Source organism: Sander vitreus, chromosome 21 (genome assembly GCF_031162955.1).
Source record: "Sander vitreus isolate 19-12246 chromosome 21, sanVit1, whole genome shotgun sequence".
NCBI classification, from domain to species: domain Eukaryota; kingdom Metazoa; phylum Chordata; class Actinopteri; order Perciformes; family Percidae; genus Sander; species Sander vitreus.
The window spans coordinates 9,079,969-9,097,082 of record NC_135875.1 but is presented as its reverse complement, the minus strand read 5'-3'; the positions used below and the strand labels follow the sequence as shown (position 1 = coordinate 9,097,082).

The window sequence follows — 17,114 nt, the reverse complement described above, 5'->3', positions numbered from 1 at the left end:
TGGCTAAAACAAACATCATCTTCAACTTGAGATATGAGAAACTTATGATCGCTACTGTTATATTTTATATGTCCACTCATTCCTACTTTGCACTGCAACTGCTGTACAACAATCTCCCTCGCGATAAATACAGTTCAGTCTTATCATCTGGAGTCTCCTTTTCCTCCCTGTATATACTGATGCTATTTACAGTTTACTGTCAAATATAGAAGAACATGCCATAAAATGAATCATAAAAGGAATCTTAAATATCAACCTGATAAGAAATGAAAAAGACTTAATACACATCACCTGTCGCCAACTAAATGTACAGCTGCCTGTTATAGCTCCTTGTAAACAAACATGTAGCGTTACCAGCCGTCAATAGATGTCAGCATGACAGTGCAGTGTTGGGTGGAGCTGCCACATATAGTGTCATGCAGGAACTGACTGACTGGATTATGTTCAATGACAGAGCACACATCGCTTGTGTGGCGACAACAAGGCTTGTGTTTTTATACTCTATTGTGTGAGCATCTGCATTGCTTTTCAGAAATATGGACTAAACATTGTCAATGAGTTGATGTTTACTGAAGATTCTCTTTTCACTTTCTTTACAAACATAACAGATGAATCTTTGAGACAAGATACTGTGGAATTATTTCAATTGTGGTCCTCATGTAAAATCAAGACGTGGTTAGTGATACGATGATACAGTTTAAGTTGCATGTCTCTACTGTAAATTAAAGCGGCAGGAATTAGTCAGTTAATGAGTCATTCGACACAGAATTCATCTGTAATTATTTTGATAATCGGTTTAGTCATTTTTCAAGGAAAAATGCCTTTTGATGGTCCCAGGTTGTCAAATGTGGGAATTTGCAGCTTTGGCTCGTTTTAAATCATAGTAAATTTGATCTCTTTGCATTTTGGACTGTTTGTCGGACAAAATAAATTGTTGTTGGACCCCAATGGACACAGTACTCTAGAGCTGAAATGATTGGTTGATTAATTGGGCCCCCAGGGGGTCTTTGGATCTAGCCTCGGAAATGTCAAGTTTCCTGTGAAAATAGTCATCAGTTGCAGCCCTACTCTAAATGGGCTGCAGTAAATACTGATACAAAGAGAATTTAAGTTACTTTTAATGAAGTTTCAAATGTTTCAAATTCTGTTAAAGTGTGAGATTTTGCTGATGGCAAACTGTCCTTTGAGCATGTCTCTAATCTGTCGAAGGAGCTTATAGTAAACACCTGCACTGGTAGCCAAGCCTTTCATTGAACACTTTAATGCTGTTTTTTTCTGTACTGCCTCCAACTTTACAAACTCCAGACAGACACTCCATCACTCTCTTATCGAGAGTGGCTGTCACAAGCGGCTCTTACAAGAACAGAGACTAGTCAACATCGGACCATAGAGCACAGTTGGCATTTTAAATCTGAGCTTATTATTTTGTGCTGCATTCAACACTAAATACAAAATGTACATTCTGTACACAGGCTTATTATCTTGGTTTGAGGGAGAGAGCCAAGTGGCGGTGATCTATATTAGCTGAGGCTATTATGAAGCACTGGGTTTTCCCAGGCGGTCGGTGCGACGTGTTGCTAGGAGACGTAACTAGAGATCGGGGGTGGAGAGCTGAGGAAGAAGAGTTCCCAGTTAGTGCACGGAAATACCTTACAAGTGCCACAGGCATGCTGTCCGAATAGCAGAATACTGATTTAAGTTAATTAAATCGTTGTAATTTCGTCTTTTTGATCTCATGTCTATCTTTTTGAGCTGCTTCAGAAGTATTTCTCGTGCAAGTATAGAATAGATAGATATTTTTCATAGATTGATGAAAAACTCGAAAGAATCAACTGAGAGCAAGGGACTATTTTCATTAAAGTTTTGACGGTTAAATGGCACAATTCGATGAATTGTCATAGCCTACATATTCTTACATCTGACATTATAATACACTGGCATCTTGTCGAGATTGACTTCCAGCCAGTGGAACATATGTCATCACTTCCACTCTAAACTCTATAGCCGCTGTCTTTTTTAAATTCTGCGTGATTAAATCAATACACCCATCGGATTCTGCATTTTAATATATGTTGCCTCTCAGGAAGTTGCACAGCATAGTTGATAGATGGGTGTAAAGATTTTGGTTTATTGAGCAATGCTGAAGGTATCATGTCTAAAGCAATGCTGCCCTCATCTGGATAAAACTGTCAGTGCATTCTGCCTGCCACATCACACTGCCTGGATGACTAATATTGCCAAAGTGCCATAAACATTTTGCTCGTGTAAATATAATTTTAAATTCAAATGAATAGTCTTGATACCACCAGCACCCTACTATACCAAATCATGTCCACAGTATCTTTGCACCGTTGAATTGAAGCAGCAGTTATGTAAAGGTTTATGGAATTTTAGAATTGAAATATTTCTGCTTAGAATTCTCATTTCATGATTCTCCCTTTGCCAAGTTTCCACATTTTAAAGATTACGCTAGGAAACAGCGGTAACCTCTCTGCAGCTGATGGTGAGTCCAGCAGAGTGTGATTTTTGGCTCTAACAGACCAGTAACCTCTGATCTCTCCAAGGATGTAATCAGGAGCAGAGGTGTAAATCTGCCCAGTGGAGGAGAGCATTAAGCTAATGCAACCAACAACAGTGAAGCAGAAGGCCGGGCTGGTTGTATTTCTCCCTCTGTCAGCGTGCTGTCTGCAGGGCTGCCTCCTTAGCTTCTGGAGACAGACTGCCAGGGCCAAACAGTAATTGGTCAGAGGGGACTACACAGGGAGGAACATCTAATTACTAAGAAATGTATTCCCCTCTCTCTTAGGCCTGGCAGGTAGACTAATACCTTGAGATATGTATGTGCTATTGATAGTTGAAATTTGAGTTGAGGCTGTTGACCCAAATGCCTTCAAAGCAAACTTAAAGTCTACCTCTACTCAAAAATCATTTTTGTCACCTCACTTGGATGTTTGGACTTAACTTTGCAGACTGACGTATGTACTGTTATCTGCTGAAGAAGAAAAAATGTCTCGGTGCTCACCTGGAAGTTTAAGGCGTGTATGAGCGAGATGATTTTGTGACATCACAGCTAGTTTGGAAGCCAATTGTGGTTCAATATGCAACTTACACAAGTGTAATGTGGGAACTTTGGGGACAGTGGTGGCCTAAAGGTTAGAGAAGCAAGCTTGTGACTGGGAGGTTGTTGGTTCAAACCCCAGACCGACCAGATAAAAATATCTGGGTGGGGAAAGTGAAAGAGCAGCGCTTGTCCCTCCCTCATTACCACCTATGAGGTGCCCTTGAGCAAGGCCCTTAACCCCAACTGCTCCAGTGGAGCTGCGTGGCCAGCAGATCAGACTGTGGTTATACTGGGCAGCTTCCAGGTATGAATGTGGAACTGTGCGAATGTGATCAGGGTGTTCTTCCAACCTCTGAATAATGAAAGGTAAAAAAAACTTGAAGCCTCTAGCCCACGTACACTAGACACCTACTTTTCAGTGACGTAGAAGACATCTAGTAGTCAAACTTTTGAAACGAAAAACATGTTCATATTCATAGATTTTGGATTTTTTAATCAGGGAAAGAGTATATTTCATTTTCAGAATGCTTAACTAATTTAAGTTTTTTTTGGTCGAAATACCAGACATAATTTGTTATTCCAATGAAAAGCATATTTTTAAATATCTTGAAGGGGATATTTGCTATTGCTATTATTATCACTCTGTTACTTGTTACGAAGTATAGTGTTGGCCTTGCACGTTATTTTCTTAACACCCATACGAGTTGTCAAAAATGACAAAGTGACATTTGAATTGTTTTGATAAGAAATGTTGAGGAAATGTGCGAAGCTCAGCTAGAGATCCTATTATAAATGTGTCTTGCAGTGCATGTGTCTTTGCCATCTTAAAGAATAAAGACCATTGAGTGCAAAAATGAAGGATGCACCGAGGCCAGACTGCTACTCTGCCTGCCACGTTTCACATCACAACACTGTGTCTTAAATCTCCTGCGCAGTCAGAGCTGCTGAGGAATTAACTTTCTACAAAGTATTTAACAAGACCAGCTTTTATGGTCATATGTCACTCTGCATCCAGGCTGTACATTAATTAGCACTCAAATTGTGTTGTCTGTTTTGCTTTGTTCCTCCACTGGGGGGAGACTCTGAGAAGGACAAGCCCCTGGCTGCATAAAGGGATAATCTTGTTTACACAGTTAGAATTTATCTGGGTCTTTCATGATTTTATTGGCCTTAAGTGCATCTAATAGTCTGCTAATTACTTCAAAGCAATACACAGATGTGGCTCATATGGCCACATGGTTAAAGTCAAGGTTGTACACAGACAATATTGTGTATTAACTAAATCCAGTGAGCGTTTAGCTGTAATCTCAGCAGTAAAATGTGCTGATACATACTCGATCGAGAATATGGTTTATTCTCCGTTCACCTGCAGCAGTGGTTTTCTCTAGTCTCAGCCCGAAGGGGCCTTCGGTGGCTCAGCCCTGCCTCTCTGACCCCACTGTGATTAACTTGATCTCCCAGAGAAAAGCTCCCATGACCTCAAAAAGCTTGAGGAAACAGGGGATGAAGACAGACATGGCAGAGCAACAATAGACACCCTCCTTCCACACACACAGTCAGCATGTTTGAATTATTACTTTACAATGACACAGGGGCTTGAGGTTGCCATGTTGAGCAACATTTGACATCTCTGAACTCAATCTGAGAGGGTGTGAGGAAAAGATAGGAAAATTGTGATTTGATGGCTTAATCAACCCCAATGCAAAACAGTGATATGATGATAACCATCATTTTAAAAAATAATGTAAAAGTCCTTATAGCACTTAAACTAAATTATTATTTGCCTACAGTAGTAAAGAATTTTAGATTCAGGGCTCATGATGCCTCAGCAACACGAAACCCCACTTACGATTATGAATATTAAAGTGGCAGGTTGAGATGTCCAGTCAGCAGTAATTAGCTGTACTGGGTGTTAGACACCTAACAGGTTGTGTTGTTTTCATCTGGGGGTTAAATGCCACTTCCCCCCCATGGAGTCCACTGCTTACCACTGCTGTACAGCCTGTGGTCGGGACAACACCTTGAAGCCAAACAATTACATCAAGGTCATGGAGAGGAGGAATGTTCTGCCGATTAGTGCAGGAGTCTGGCAGCAACCTGCAGAGCCCACTCTTCACAGGGATGACCACAGACCTGAACGCGACTAGTTATTTTAAATTCAATATGTACTTGTTGGGTTTAATTGTAAATGTAAACTGCAATAGTGTGAGTGTGAGTCCTAAACAGCACAGAACGAGGGCCTATTAATGGAACTGTTTCAAGCAGAGAAAACTCTGAGACGTGTCCTTATAACAGCAGCATTTTTCAAAATGATTTATATCACATAAGGCTACAATTGTTCATAGCCATATCCTACTGTAATAAGTTCCAGACGTGTTATAATAACATAATATCGTGGGAGACAAAATGTTGAAGGATTACAAGTATACTAAGGTGACTAAAGTATCGGCTACTTTCCTCTCAATCGAAACTCGGACCATTTACCTGCCAGAGGTTTGCTATAGAGACCACTCGGTTTGTTGTTTTCCCTCTGACCAAACACAACAAAATTGTGTAAGTCTTTAGGAGCAGATTATTATTTGTATGTGCTTTTAGAAGCTCCATATCCTTACTGTATGTGAAATACAGACATATTGGCCTGGTGTTTATTCCAAAGTTTTTTATTTTTGTTTTATTTTATTATCTTATAGGCCTCCATACAAGTGTCCCGTTTTACTTCCTATTTTATTGACCTGAGCTATTAAAATTACTTTTTTATTTATCTAATTAAAAAGTTAAAGTTATATAAAAAACAAATCTGTTGAACTCGATTGGTTTTTCCAAAACAATTTGTTTGCAGTGAAATTCGCAAAGGTCAATTAATAGAATGACACCATAGCTGTTTTTATTTCACGGGGCAAAGCCTGTTTTCTTCTGCAGCCTGCTGGAGGTGTTTTTTCCACGAGCCACTTGTTGACACTAAACTTTCGGCACTTGTGAAGTGTTTATTGCAAACGAATTTGTTTTAAGAGAAAGGCGCTTCTTACAAATACACGCGGGTCTTCGCTGTTTGGGCTTGACACTGTCCTGCAGAAAAGTCAACACGTTCTGACATGCCTTGTTTATTGTTCATCAGCAGATCTCATAATAAATTACTTTAAGACATATATTTATATGAGATTGATAGTGATATGTTTGTGCCAGATATGTCTGTAAAAGAAAATCAGATTCATGGTTAAAATTAGACCTTGTAGTTTGAATCACTATATTCTAACAACAAAGATCACACAACAGACAACAGAATCATCAAAAATTGGAAATTATAAGAGTTCAGGTCAAATATTATACTCTATATACTCTATCGTATTTACTAAATCGTAGTGCAATAGCTCCACTTTGTTCCGGCGGGTTTTGTTTAAAACAAATTCTAATTATAAATCTAAGCTCTAGTGCGTAATTACGCACGGGCAGTTGTAAGTCACTAACGTGCCTTAATGGGAATATACCGTAAAATAACATGAAGCTCAGCATTGCAGTTTAAGGCAGTATCAGTGCTCCTTGATATGGAGATTCTGGGTCAACACAACTGGGCTGTAGCAGGACAGAAAAGAGGGGTGTGACCATCCCAAAAGTTTTCAATGGGCTACCTGTAGAGACTCCGGCCGCTGCGCATAAATACTCCTCCCTCTGAGGATGAGTTCAGACCTGAGGGAGAGACACAGAGACGAAATTAGGTTTTGGGGAATCTGGTTAGGGCGGATTATGAACGCTTTTGGACACCAACCATCTAACCAGCAGACCAGTCCTATTCAGCACCACAGTGCTCAGGAGATCCTGGACATGGCCGTGTACTGCGACAACTACGGTGTGTACCAACAGAACCTCCACCACCATCATCCCCAGAGGCCGCCGACGCACCCCTCCAGCTACGGCCTCACAGAGTACACCTCCCCGTCCACCAACCCGTACCTATGGCTGAACGGACCCAGCATCAACTCCTCTCCTTATCTTTCCGGGAACAATGGCACGTCCTATATTCAGTCTGGATACGGGTCCAACCAGAGGCAGTTCTTACCGCCTCCCACCGGGTTTGGTGCAGCAGATCTGGGGTGGCTGTCCATATCCAGCCAGCAGGAACTCTTCAAGATGGTCAGACCACCTTACTCCTACTCAGCTCTGATAGCGATGGCCATACAGAACACCCAGGATAAAAAGTTGACTCTAAGTCAGATCTATCAGTATGTAGCTGACAACTTCCCTTTCTACAAGAAGAGCAAAGCTGGATGGCAGAATTCAATCCGCCACAACTTGTCACTGAACGACTGCTTCAAAAAAGTGGCACGGGACGAGGATGACCCCGGTGAGTCTAAATGAAGTAGGCTATTTATGTTAGATATAGGCTTTTTTTTTTTAAATTATATCTGCTTCAAGACTTCGCTTGAATTGTGTGTGCCATAATGATGCTAATTTTGTCTTCATAAAACTCTTAACTTGATTAAACTGATCTTGAAACAAGCTCATTGTCATTTTGATAATAGATGTTAAAGATGAAACCCCAGATTAACAATTGAGTTGTCTGTAGGCCTATGTAAAATATAAACTAAAAGTGTGCCATCAATACCCATATTTAACCCGTGTCTTCTTGTTCAGGTAAGGGAAACTACTGGACGCTAGACCCAAACTGTGAGAAGATGTTCGACAATGGGAACTTCAGGCGAAAGAGAAAAAGGAGAGCTGACATAAACGGGGCAGACAGCACCGCACTCCCCGTCAAGTCCGAAGACGGCCCGCACAAGCTCTCCGACACCACCAGCCTCCTGAGCTCCTCCCCGCCCAGCCTGCACGGATCTCCGGCCTCCACGGAGTCCAAGTCGTCCCCGTCTCCGTCCGCGGAGCACAGTCCGTGTTACAGTAATTTCGTGTCCAGCGTGAACTCGCTCCTGGCGGGCAGCGGCAGCACCGAGGGCTCCCGGGGCGGGGAGCGGGACTACGGCTCCGGGCATCTCGGGGGACTGTCTCAGACCAGAGAGGGCATGTCCGGACTGGGCTCCTACTCGCCCACTTTAATCTCTCCCCTGAACTCTGACAGCAACAGAATGAACTATTACACATCAGTACAGAGCCTCTCCAACCATTTTAGTGTTAATAACCTCATATACAGTCGGGAAGGAACAGAGGTGTAGACTGTCTGTCGTTTTCAGTGTTGGGCTGCTTACCGAATAAGTAATGGATCTCTCATTGTTAGCCTTACATTTCTTTAGTAGCCTACTGTTATTAAATTTCTCATGTTATGGTGTAGTAGGCATCATTGTAAAACTAGCACTGGAAATTAACTGGTAGGTCTATTTTTTTCCACAACAACCCTTCCTAACTGGGGAAATATATATTAGGTTTATTGAAAAGGAATATTCATGTTTATTTACTGCCACTTATCCATTATGGTGTGTCCATACTAGTGCAACAAACATGTTTATTTGTAGTAAATTATTCAATTCACAAATCAGCTCACGGAAATATATCCTTGAACTGATGGGTGCTTACTTTACTTGTCTTTTTTTAATATACATTGTAGCTGCTTGGTCAGGCGACTCCCTGTCTTTAAGAAGAAGAAGACAAATGTACAGAAATTATTTTCATAAGAAGCTATGACATGTATTTTAGACTGAATTGTGTTCTGTGTTTAAACTAAAAGTCGATGTTTGAATAAAAGTCATTTATTTTAACTCCAGGCTTACGTGTCATTTATCTGAGTGGTGGCTGAAAAAAACAGATAACGGTCTTTGAGACTGTGTAATACATACACACTAATACATCTACTTTAAATAGTTTTATAAGACATACTTTATTTCTCTCCTACTTGGGTCTTGGTTATGTAAGTAATTCATGTCATTTTTGTGATTTTACTGATAGTAATAGAACCATTGTTTGAAGATTTTCAAATTACATTGCTCATTTATAATATTTTGGAGACCCTGCTGTGCTTTCTGTTTTCCATAGAGCCTTAGGCTAAAAAAAGGCAAATATTCAGTTTAAGTTCTCAAACATTTTCCAAAAAAATGGGACATAAACCAGTATGCTTTAGAGCCTGTCAGGAAATCTGAAGTCAAGTGGCTGTAAGCAGTAAAGTGTGTAAGACAGAGACATTTTCCGCCTGTCACTTCCAATAGCCCCATTTCATCATGCAATCAGACCTTTAACTTACTTCCACGAAGTTCAGAAGTTCAGCTTTTTGTCTGGATTTGACTCAGACTGCGCCTGTTTGATGTTAACCTGTTTGCTGAATATTCCACCTGTCTCCATCTATTCCCAAAGTCTTGTCACGCAAAACGCTGTTCCGGGTGTGTGAATCCTGTTAATGGGATTTGTTTGTTGTTTTGTTGTATTGGGAAGCACTGTTGGAGGAGCATCCGCTGAACAATTTGACAAGAGAGTTCAATGGCATGTAATGTTCTTTTTGTTGTCCTTGTGACCCAGGGGACACAACAGAAAGGCTGCTTTTGGGGAGAAAATATTAAGCAGCCCATGCAGAGGAAATGTTCAACTGATTTAACACCCGCTCCTGCCTTATTTTCAGACAATATGGATACGCACGGAATCAAAGCCTGTAAATAAAAGGAAACACCTCTTAATTGGTTGATAATTGAATTCACTCAGGCGCTCTGTGGTCTGGAATAAAAGAAAAATTAATTGACAAGACTTTCGTGCCCCTTGTTGGAACACAATGGAAGCCGGCAATTCAAGAGATCCCCTCCTGGGCTCAAATGAAAATATTGCGATCTGAAGATCTGGGAACAAATTATCTCCCTCAGGCCACATTTAGCTCTATTATCTGTGGAGCAGGGCTGCGGATCAGACAAAGAGAATTTTTGTTATACAGCAGCAGGTTCTCACAGTAACAAGTTTTCTGTTATCCTCATCACGTCCAAATGAATGGAGTGTAAAGCCTTTCAGAGGCCTTTTAGGTCTTATGCTGTCATCTTTTGATCCCGCAATCAACAATCTTTTTCACTCAATGTGGAAGTATTAGAATACAATAAGTACAAAAACAATTGTGGTACTTGTACTTAACTCGAGAGTTTGCATTTTATGCAACTTTACATTTTGGTGGCAACTATTGTACATTTTACTCTGCTACATTTATTTGACATCTTTAGTTACCAATTACTTTGCCGATTCAGATTTCTAATACTAAGTATAATCAACTTGTAAATTATGATGTAACATTATTGATTAAGCTAACCTGCAGTATATAAAGTAGATAAAATGAGGCCCACCTTTCCCAACTGCAGCATTAGTAATGCCTACATATTAATGCATTTATAGTTATGATGCAATAATATAGTATACATTACTCAGAAATGGAGCATTCTGTATAATGAGTACTTTTACTTGTGTACTTTTACTTATGTAAAATTGTGAATGCTTTTACTCATGGAAGAGCATTTCTGCATGTGGTATTGCTACTTTTACTTAAGTAAGATATCTGAATACTTCATCAAGGTACAACTCAAAGCGTGCATGCAAAGCGAACAACAGAGTAGATCCGCCTGCTTTCCAAGTTCGATTCAGCCCTCTCAGTTCTCAGAAACATAACGCTCCAGTGTCTTGTGCCTGAAGGGCACATTTACCCGGCCCACATGAATATCAGTCAGGCCACCATGTCTCTGCTTTACCTGCTCGAGGGCCCCTGGCTCCAGGGCTGAAGGCCCAGGCCCAGCAGAATACCTAAGCATAAGGGTGGTCCCGGTCCCCACACGTCTCGTGGGCTAAACCCATAATGATGGGTTTCAGCCTCAAAGGGTCATCCTTCCAAAGGCCAGGTTGGCTCACAATTGAAGAAGCTGGTGTTTCAGAACTGGATTATTTCAATCCTCTTTCTCTTTACGGGACTAGATACACCAGTAAGTCATCCAATGCCAACTATGGAGAGCAAGGATGCATAGTCCCTTCATCTGCATTGAGTTTTACTGAGAGAGAACAAATCTAACTGCTACAGAGAATAAATACACAAATAGGGCTGTTGCTCTGTTTAGATGAAGATTTTAATCTTAGGACAGTTCAGATATCACAACCTGAAAGACATGACGAGTAGTTGTCTGCAACTTGGGACCCGGAGGCTTGTCCATGTTATCTAGTGAGTGACATGAGCTGGAGTGATGAATCACTGCTGGATAAAGTTGCACTCAGCAAAGTGAGAAACTTAACTCCCATTAGCTCTTAAGCGAGATCTCCTCAACTGATAAACATGCAACTAGAACAAGACTTTCAACCATCCCTAACTCCATAACCTGCTTTTAAATATGTGCTGTGCAGGTTTTTTGCGATGCAATGTGCCAAAGTGCTGTAGACTTATTTCGGATTATGTAGACTTTAAGATGAGCTTTGTATGCCAATTTGTTGGTTTGTTAAGCATTCAGGATTTTAAATCAAATGTGTCCAGAGCCGAATGATTCTCCACAGCCCATATAACACTACGTTACAGACAAATCTGAGCGGTAATATGAAAAGGGAGACTGTGCGTCTGACCCCAGTGAAGAACATGATATCTTGGTCATAGGGGGGCTGATTACAGTCTGGGCCTACCCTGAAATTTCACATCTGTTTGTAGCAGTCAGTGGGCATTATAGGGATAATTTCTTATATTACAGCTCAATCTCTTGAGGAAGTTAAATATTTTAGAGAACAATATGATGACAGCTTCTGGGGAAGCCACTATGTGGCTGTAAGGAGGGGGGGGCACCTCTCTTCACTACACTTTAAAAGGATTGTGTGTGCAAATGATAGCTGAGGAGAATGTCTATCAATTGGCATGACCTGATTCGGTTTCATCACTCCCCATCTGAGGCCCATAAAAAGCCTAATGTATGGGCCGGTAACGGCATGGGATCCCCGCTCCGGACCAGCAGCCATATGGATTATTTTATACAGAACAAGAGCCATTTCAGCGCAAACTGCTCGGTTGTTGAGAGCATGTGAAAAATATGGAGACACCTCTCACTACACCACTTGTCATTCTCTACACTTAGCTTTGTTTTTTATTTATTTTATTTCTGTTTTTATTTAATTCAGATTTGAGTATTATATATGTGTTACTCAGCATAAAATAATCAAAACTAAACGCTAAAATGTCTTAATGTCTAAAAACATGAAAATCTTTTACAGTTAAATGAACAAGTTTCCCACCATGCAATTTTCTGTTTTTGTCGTACCAGATACCAAGCCCTAGAATTATTGGTGAGCACAGGAAGGGCAGCCACTTCAGAGCCTGCAAGGCTTGCCAGCAGAGGAACCTCCTGAAAGAGTCAAAGAGATACAAGGATTAACGGACTAGAACGAGTCCCAGTAAATCCACAGCCATAGCCTGTCTTCACATCGCTCTGTCTGGAAAACCTATCCCCAAAACAATGTAACTTATCCCCTGCTCACTCTATTGCTGGAATATATTTTGACAAAGTCTTTGTTCTCACATTAGGGAACTGTAGGCAGATCATCCGTTATCCGTGACCTTTGTCATAACAAAGCATGGCAGTGGTTTTACACACTGCCAGAAAAGAGAGTTCACATCAACCAGGCTGGTGTTTCAAACAAGTTATGGGTCATTCTGATTCACTTGAAGCCAACCCTCTGTGATAAAATAAAACATCTAAAATATGTAAAGAAAAAACACACACAAAAACAGTTTATCACATTTTTTATTTTTATGACTATATTCTCTGATCATCTCAGTACAGGGAACGTCTTACTCATAAGCTCCTCAATAAATCAGCAGCCATTCATCACCTACATGAAATTTCAAACCATGACCTTATGAGAACAATATCCAGGGTTCATGGAACATCAATTTCTAGGTGCAGTGCAGCAGAACAAATATCTGAGTAACGGCCAATATGTAATCATTTTATCTCGGTTCAGGGATCACTTTAAGTCTTGCACGTGATAATGGTGCGTTTGACCTATCTGCACTCACTAAAATTCACCATGGTAATTGCTGCAGTATGTGAATAAGTTGGAGACAAAAAAACTGAAAAATTATTTAAACCTACATTTTGAAATTAAAGCAACTGAACCAAAACAGTGTTAACGTTTCTGGAGGAAATAGCATGTTTTGTGCTGCTGATGTCTTGCAGCGATACCACCCGGCTAGCAACACCTGCGTGCTGTCATTACCTGCTCTTCATAGACAGGAAGTGGTGACAGATGACAGAGGAAGTAGCTACCCAGAGGGAATCCAATTTACCATTGGCAGCCTTGACTTTTGGTTGCAAGACGGAAGTCAGGAGATAATTCGGTACTCAGGGGATCCTCAAAATAGCTACCTCTGTACCACTTGTCAGTCGTCGTCAGTAGTTCTAGAGGAAGCTCTCTCTCAGTGTGAATGTTACATCGGATGAAGTTCCTGTTGTCAAAAGACGCAGCCCACCTGGAGCACTTTTGTACTTTGAGACACATCATGATGCACATCATTCGGAGACAGATATTGTGCTGTGTTTTGCTACTGAAGCAAACACAAATTGACCTTATGTGTTTCACCTGCTCCCATGATGCCTTATTCAGCTTCAGTCCTTTGGGATACTAGTGCATCTGCTTGAGGAATTCATTGACTGCCCCCCCCAAAACAACACTCTCCCGGCCCCTAATGAGACCCCCTACCTCCTGGCTCTATTATGAGTGATGCATACCAATAGAGAGACAGGAGAGTGGAGACAGACTAAGAGACCTCTGGAGCCCTCCCTGGCCTAAACCATCAAACGCACTCCTCACAGAGAGTCAAATAATGGGCCTGATCAACATTTAACCAAGTTTTCCCTATGTAAGCCGCAGATGATCTATGGCTGAAGGCTCTAAATGATAGCCTTTCAAAAGGGACAGGCATGCCCCCTCCAAATGCTCCTTTTGTGTTTGCCACTAATCCCAGTCTGCACTTCAAGGCCCGGGCTCACTTCTGAGGCAACTGCTATCATATTAAAGTGGAGGGAAAGAAAAGCAGCACTTTTGAACTGCTTTAATCAAGAAGATGTGTTACCATGATAAGTTAATCACCCCCTTAAGCATGTAATTATACCACAATCAGATATTCATATTTTTACCACACGCATTCATTCTTTTATTGCCTAGAATAATTAACATGCTAACATTTCTACAGTAGAAAAACACATACTAGGCATTGTTCCACCTTTTTCAATACTTAAAAACATGTTGAATTGCATTGCAAATCCATTCATCTCCTTGTGGAACACAGGCACTATTTTTAGGAATACAGAGACACCACGAACATGTAAATCCACCTCAGGAAACAGAGAGGAGATGCTTATTTGCCAGACAAGTGTTCAAACAAACATCAGCATGCAGCAAGTGCTATGTGTTGACTTTGGTATTGGAGTCTATCAACCCCAAACAGCTAGTGTGTCAACTATAAACACAAGACATGCACCCTGTCTGGGGAATCAAGCTCACTGCTGCTGCAAAAACTCCTCTGTTAACACTGTGAGTTGCACTCCGTCTGCTATTGTTACTCATGCTGCATTTTTTGATAAAAACAAGCAAGTGTTGTGTCTCTCTAACTCATTTAACACCGTCTGTTCCCTCTTTTTGGCATTCCAGTGCTGTGACATTATCCATGATGCACATGCCCACATGAAGCCATGCATGTTTTCATATGTGCATGGGTATCCACTCCACACTGATTCTGACAGCACCGCTGAGAGGCCGACATCATCCACAGAAGTGTGTTGACATGCCCCCACTTGACAAAGAGGCCTTTTTTATTCAATGTGATGGAAAAAGGTTTTTACAAGCCTCAGATAATCTGAGGCACACAAAGTCGTAATTAAAACAGCGAGAGGGAAGGACTGTATTTAGCCTGTGAAATAGAGATGGTGCTGATTACTGTGTGAATCACTAGGTCACTCCATGCCCCTGTGTTGACTTACATTTGGAGAAACAGAAAGACGGCCACACTAGTCTTGCTTTGACAGACCTTCCTCCACAGCGCTGCGGAGGAAGGTCAATCACAATCGTCATGGGCTAAGCACCGGGAAAAGCTGCGGTGCCGTTGCAAAATATCCTCGGGAAGGAACTTGTTTTGGTGGAACATGTGTATGCTCAAAAGTTGCTTTAGTTGTGCAACAGAAAACTCAGATTGGACAGCTAGTCTAGCTAGCTGTCTGGAGCAGTTAGCCATAGTCCTAATAAATCCACCAGAATTTAAAATTCCAACACAAACAAAATGGAAGGTAACAGACATCCGGCTGAAAAAACTGAAATCTGGCGGAATTTCCGACGGCAATGGAGCAACCCGGAAGTGGAACATCGTGGATATAGACTACGGCCACACTAAAGAATGATGACAGCGTATGTTTTCCTTAACCCGAGACCCAGTATGAAACATTTCAAAAAGAGTCAAGAGTCACAGTATACTGTACATCCTAATGAAGTCTGCTATCTTGGCTCCTGTATGGGGAGATAATGCTTTATCTGTGATAAAATACATTGTTAGTATTATATAGAGTCTGGCAGTTTTCGTGATATCCTAAAGTGTCCCTCTCTGCTGTCTTCTGTTGCAAACCAGGCTGAGATTAAAAGAGCCTTGTTTTTCTAACCCCTACTGTTCTCAGCACAGAGCATTTAAACCCTTGTCACTACAACAAGGAAGCAGTGAATAGCTTCTGTAAAAGTTCTGTGGAAGCATAATCAAGTTTTCATACCGGAATTTTTTTTTTCTTCTATAAAACATCTCTACCACTCTATGAGCCTAAATGGGCCTCCAAAAGAATTGTTAGGAGACACACTTTTCTATTTACTTTAAACTGCCAGGGACCAACTCACTGACAGGGACATCACGATTGATGGGACACCGTCTTAATTAGATGGGTCATGCCATGGCCAGATAGCTTTGTGCAACTGTCAGTGCCCCTCCCTATATAAATTGTGTAATTATCCCTTTCATTACACTCAGCTTACAGTCTACCTGATAGAATTCAAAGGTAGGTGTCACTATCTCTTATCATTATGCTAATGGGGGAATGTGACCAGCAGTTAAATCACAATGGAAAGGGAGGAGGGGGGTGTGTGGGGGGGGGGGGTGAACAGTAGCTATCAAGCTAGTCTGCAGTCTAGCGGACAACCCATGTCAGGGACCTGTCTGTCTGCAGGGTGATGGGCCATGACATGTCTGCAGACCCACTGGGGATTCAAACCAGAAGGGGAGGGCTGCCTTGGGACAAGTCATGTAGGGCAAGCCCCACTGACCCCCATCTGCATACTGGTGGTCTGCTCAGACACCTCCTCGGGTCGGGAGCCATTTGAATATGATTAGACATTAATGACCTTCACAAATGAGCAGACAGAAGACAGTTTGTTTTGGTCTGTCTCAGGATTCTGGTGTCTGGGCATGCGTGGTTGGGTCTTAAAAATCCCCTGTTTGTCTCCTACCTGTGCTAAGAAGCTGTGGGCATTGCAATTAGCATTCAATGGTGCCAAATGTGGACCCATAGCAATGTAGGAAGAATTTGATGAGGGGTGGGGGGTGACAAGTGGTTAATTTCCATTCTGTTAACTAAACCAGGCACACTGCCCTCTGCGTACATGTCAACATTGGGGGCTTGTATGGGTCACACACGGCTGAGTTTACAGTGTAGCACATTTCTCTCACTAAATGAACAGAATAAATTAGATTGCATTATCCCATATTAATACTTCTACTCATGAGGAAAGTTAAAAACCTCATAAATCACACATGGCTGTGTTTCCAAATTAGTGAATTCATCATTCCCTCATTAAGTAGATACAGTATTTATTATTCAATAAAGGAGAGTGCCTGTAGAGTGGCTACAAAATGATGACACATGTTGAACTATGCAGGGGATGGACTGCTTCTGCAATTAGATCAGGCCATCTATCCAATAAATATAATGAGGATGAATCAGAGAGTTGTGCTGTTTTTAATGGTGTGTAATGGTACGAGCGCTGACAGCGTAATAGCCCCGGCACTATTGACTTTTCTCCTTACGCGGCGGCAGAGGCCTTGTCCAATCACTATACTTAACCACTGCAGGGGCAATCATCTCAGGCCCAT

The 17,114-nt window shown here is 41.4% G+C and overlaps 1 protein-coding gene across 1 annotated transcript; it reads left to right on the top strand.

Annotated features, from left to right (window-relative positions):
- Positions 1 to 6,711: 6,711 nt before the first annotated feature.
- foxi1 (forkhead box i1) lies at positions 6,712 to 8,763 on the top strand. Its single transcript, XM_078279801.1, has 2 exons — positions 6,712 to 7,400; positions 7,691 to 8,763. Exons 1-2 carry the CDS (start codon positions 6,734 to 6,736, stop codon positions 8,221 to 8,223), a joined length of 1,200 nt encoding a protein of 399 aa, XP_078135927.1. The 5' UTR covers positions 6,712 to 6,733; the 3' UTR covers positions 8,224 to 8,763.
- Positions 8,764 to 17,114: the final 8,351 nt, after the last annotated feature.

What these genes read in the sequence shown, in the direction of transcription:
- foxi1 (XM_078279801.1), top strand. Translation starts at nt 6,734, where the DNA reads ATGAGTTCAGACCTGAGGGAGAGACACAGAGACGAAATTAGGTTTTGG. An exon ending in ACGGGACGAGGATGACCCCG is followed by an intron (nt 7,401 to 7,690) that starts GTGAGTCTAAAT and finishes CTTCTTGTTCAG; the next exon opens with GTAAGGGAAACTACTGGACG.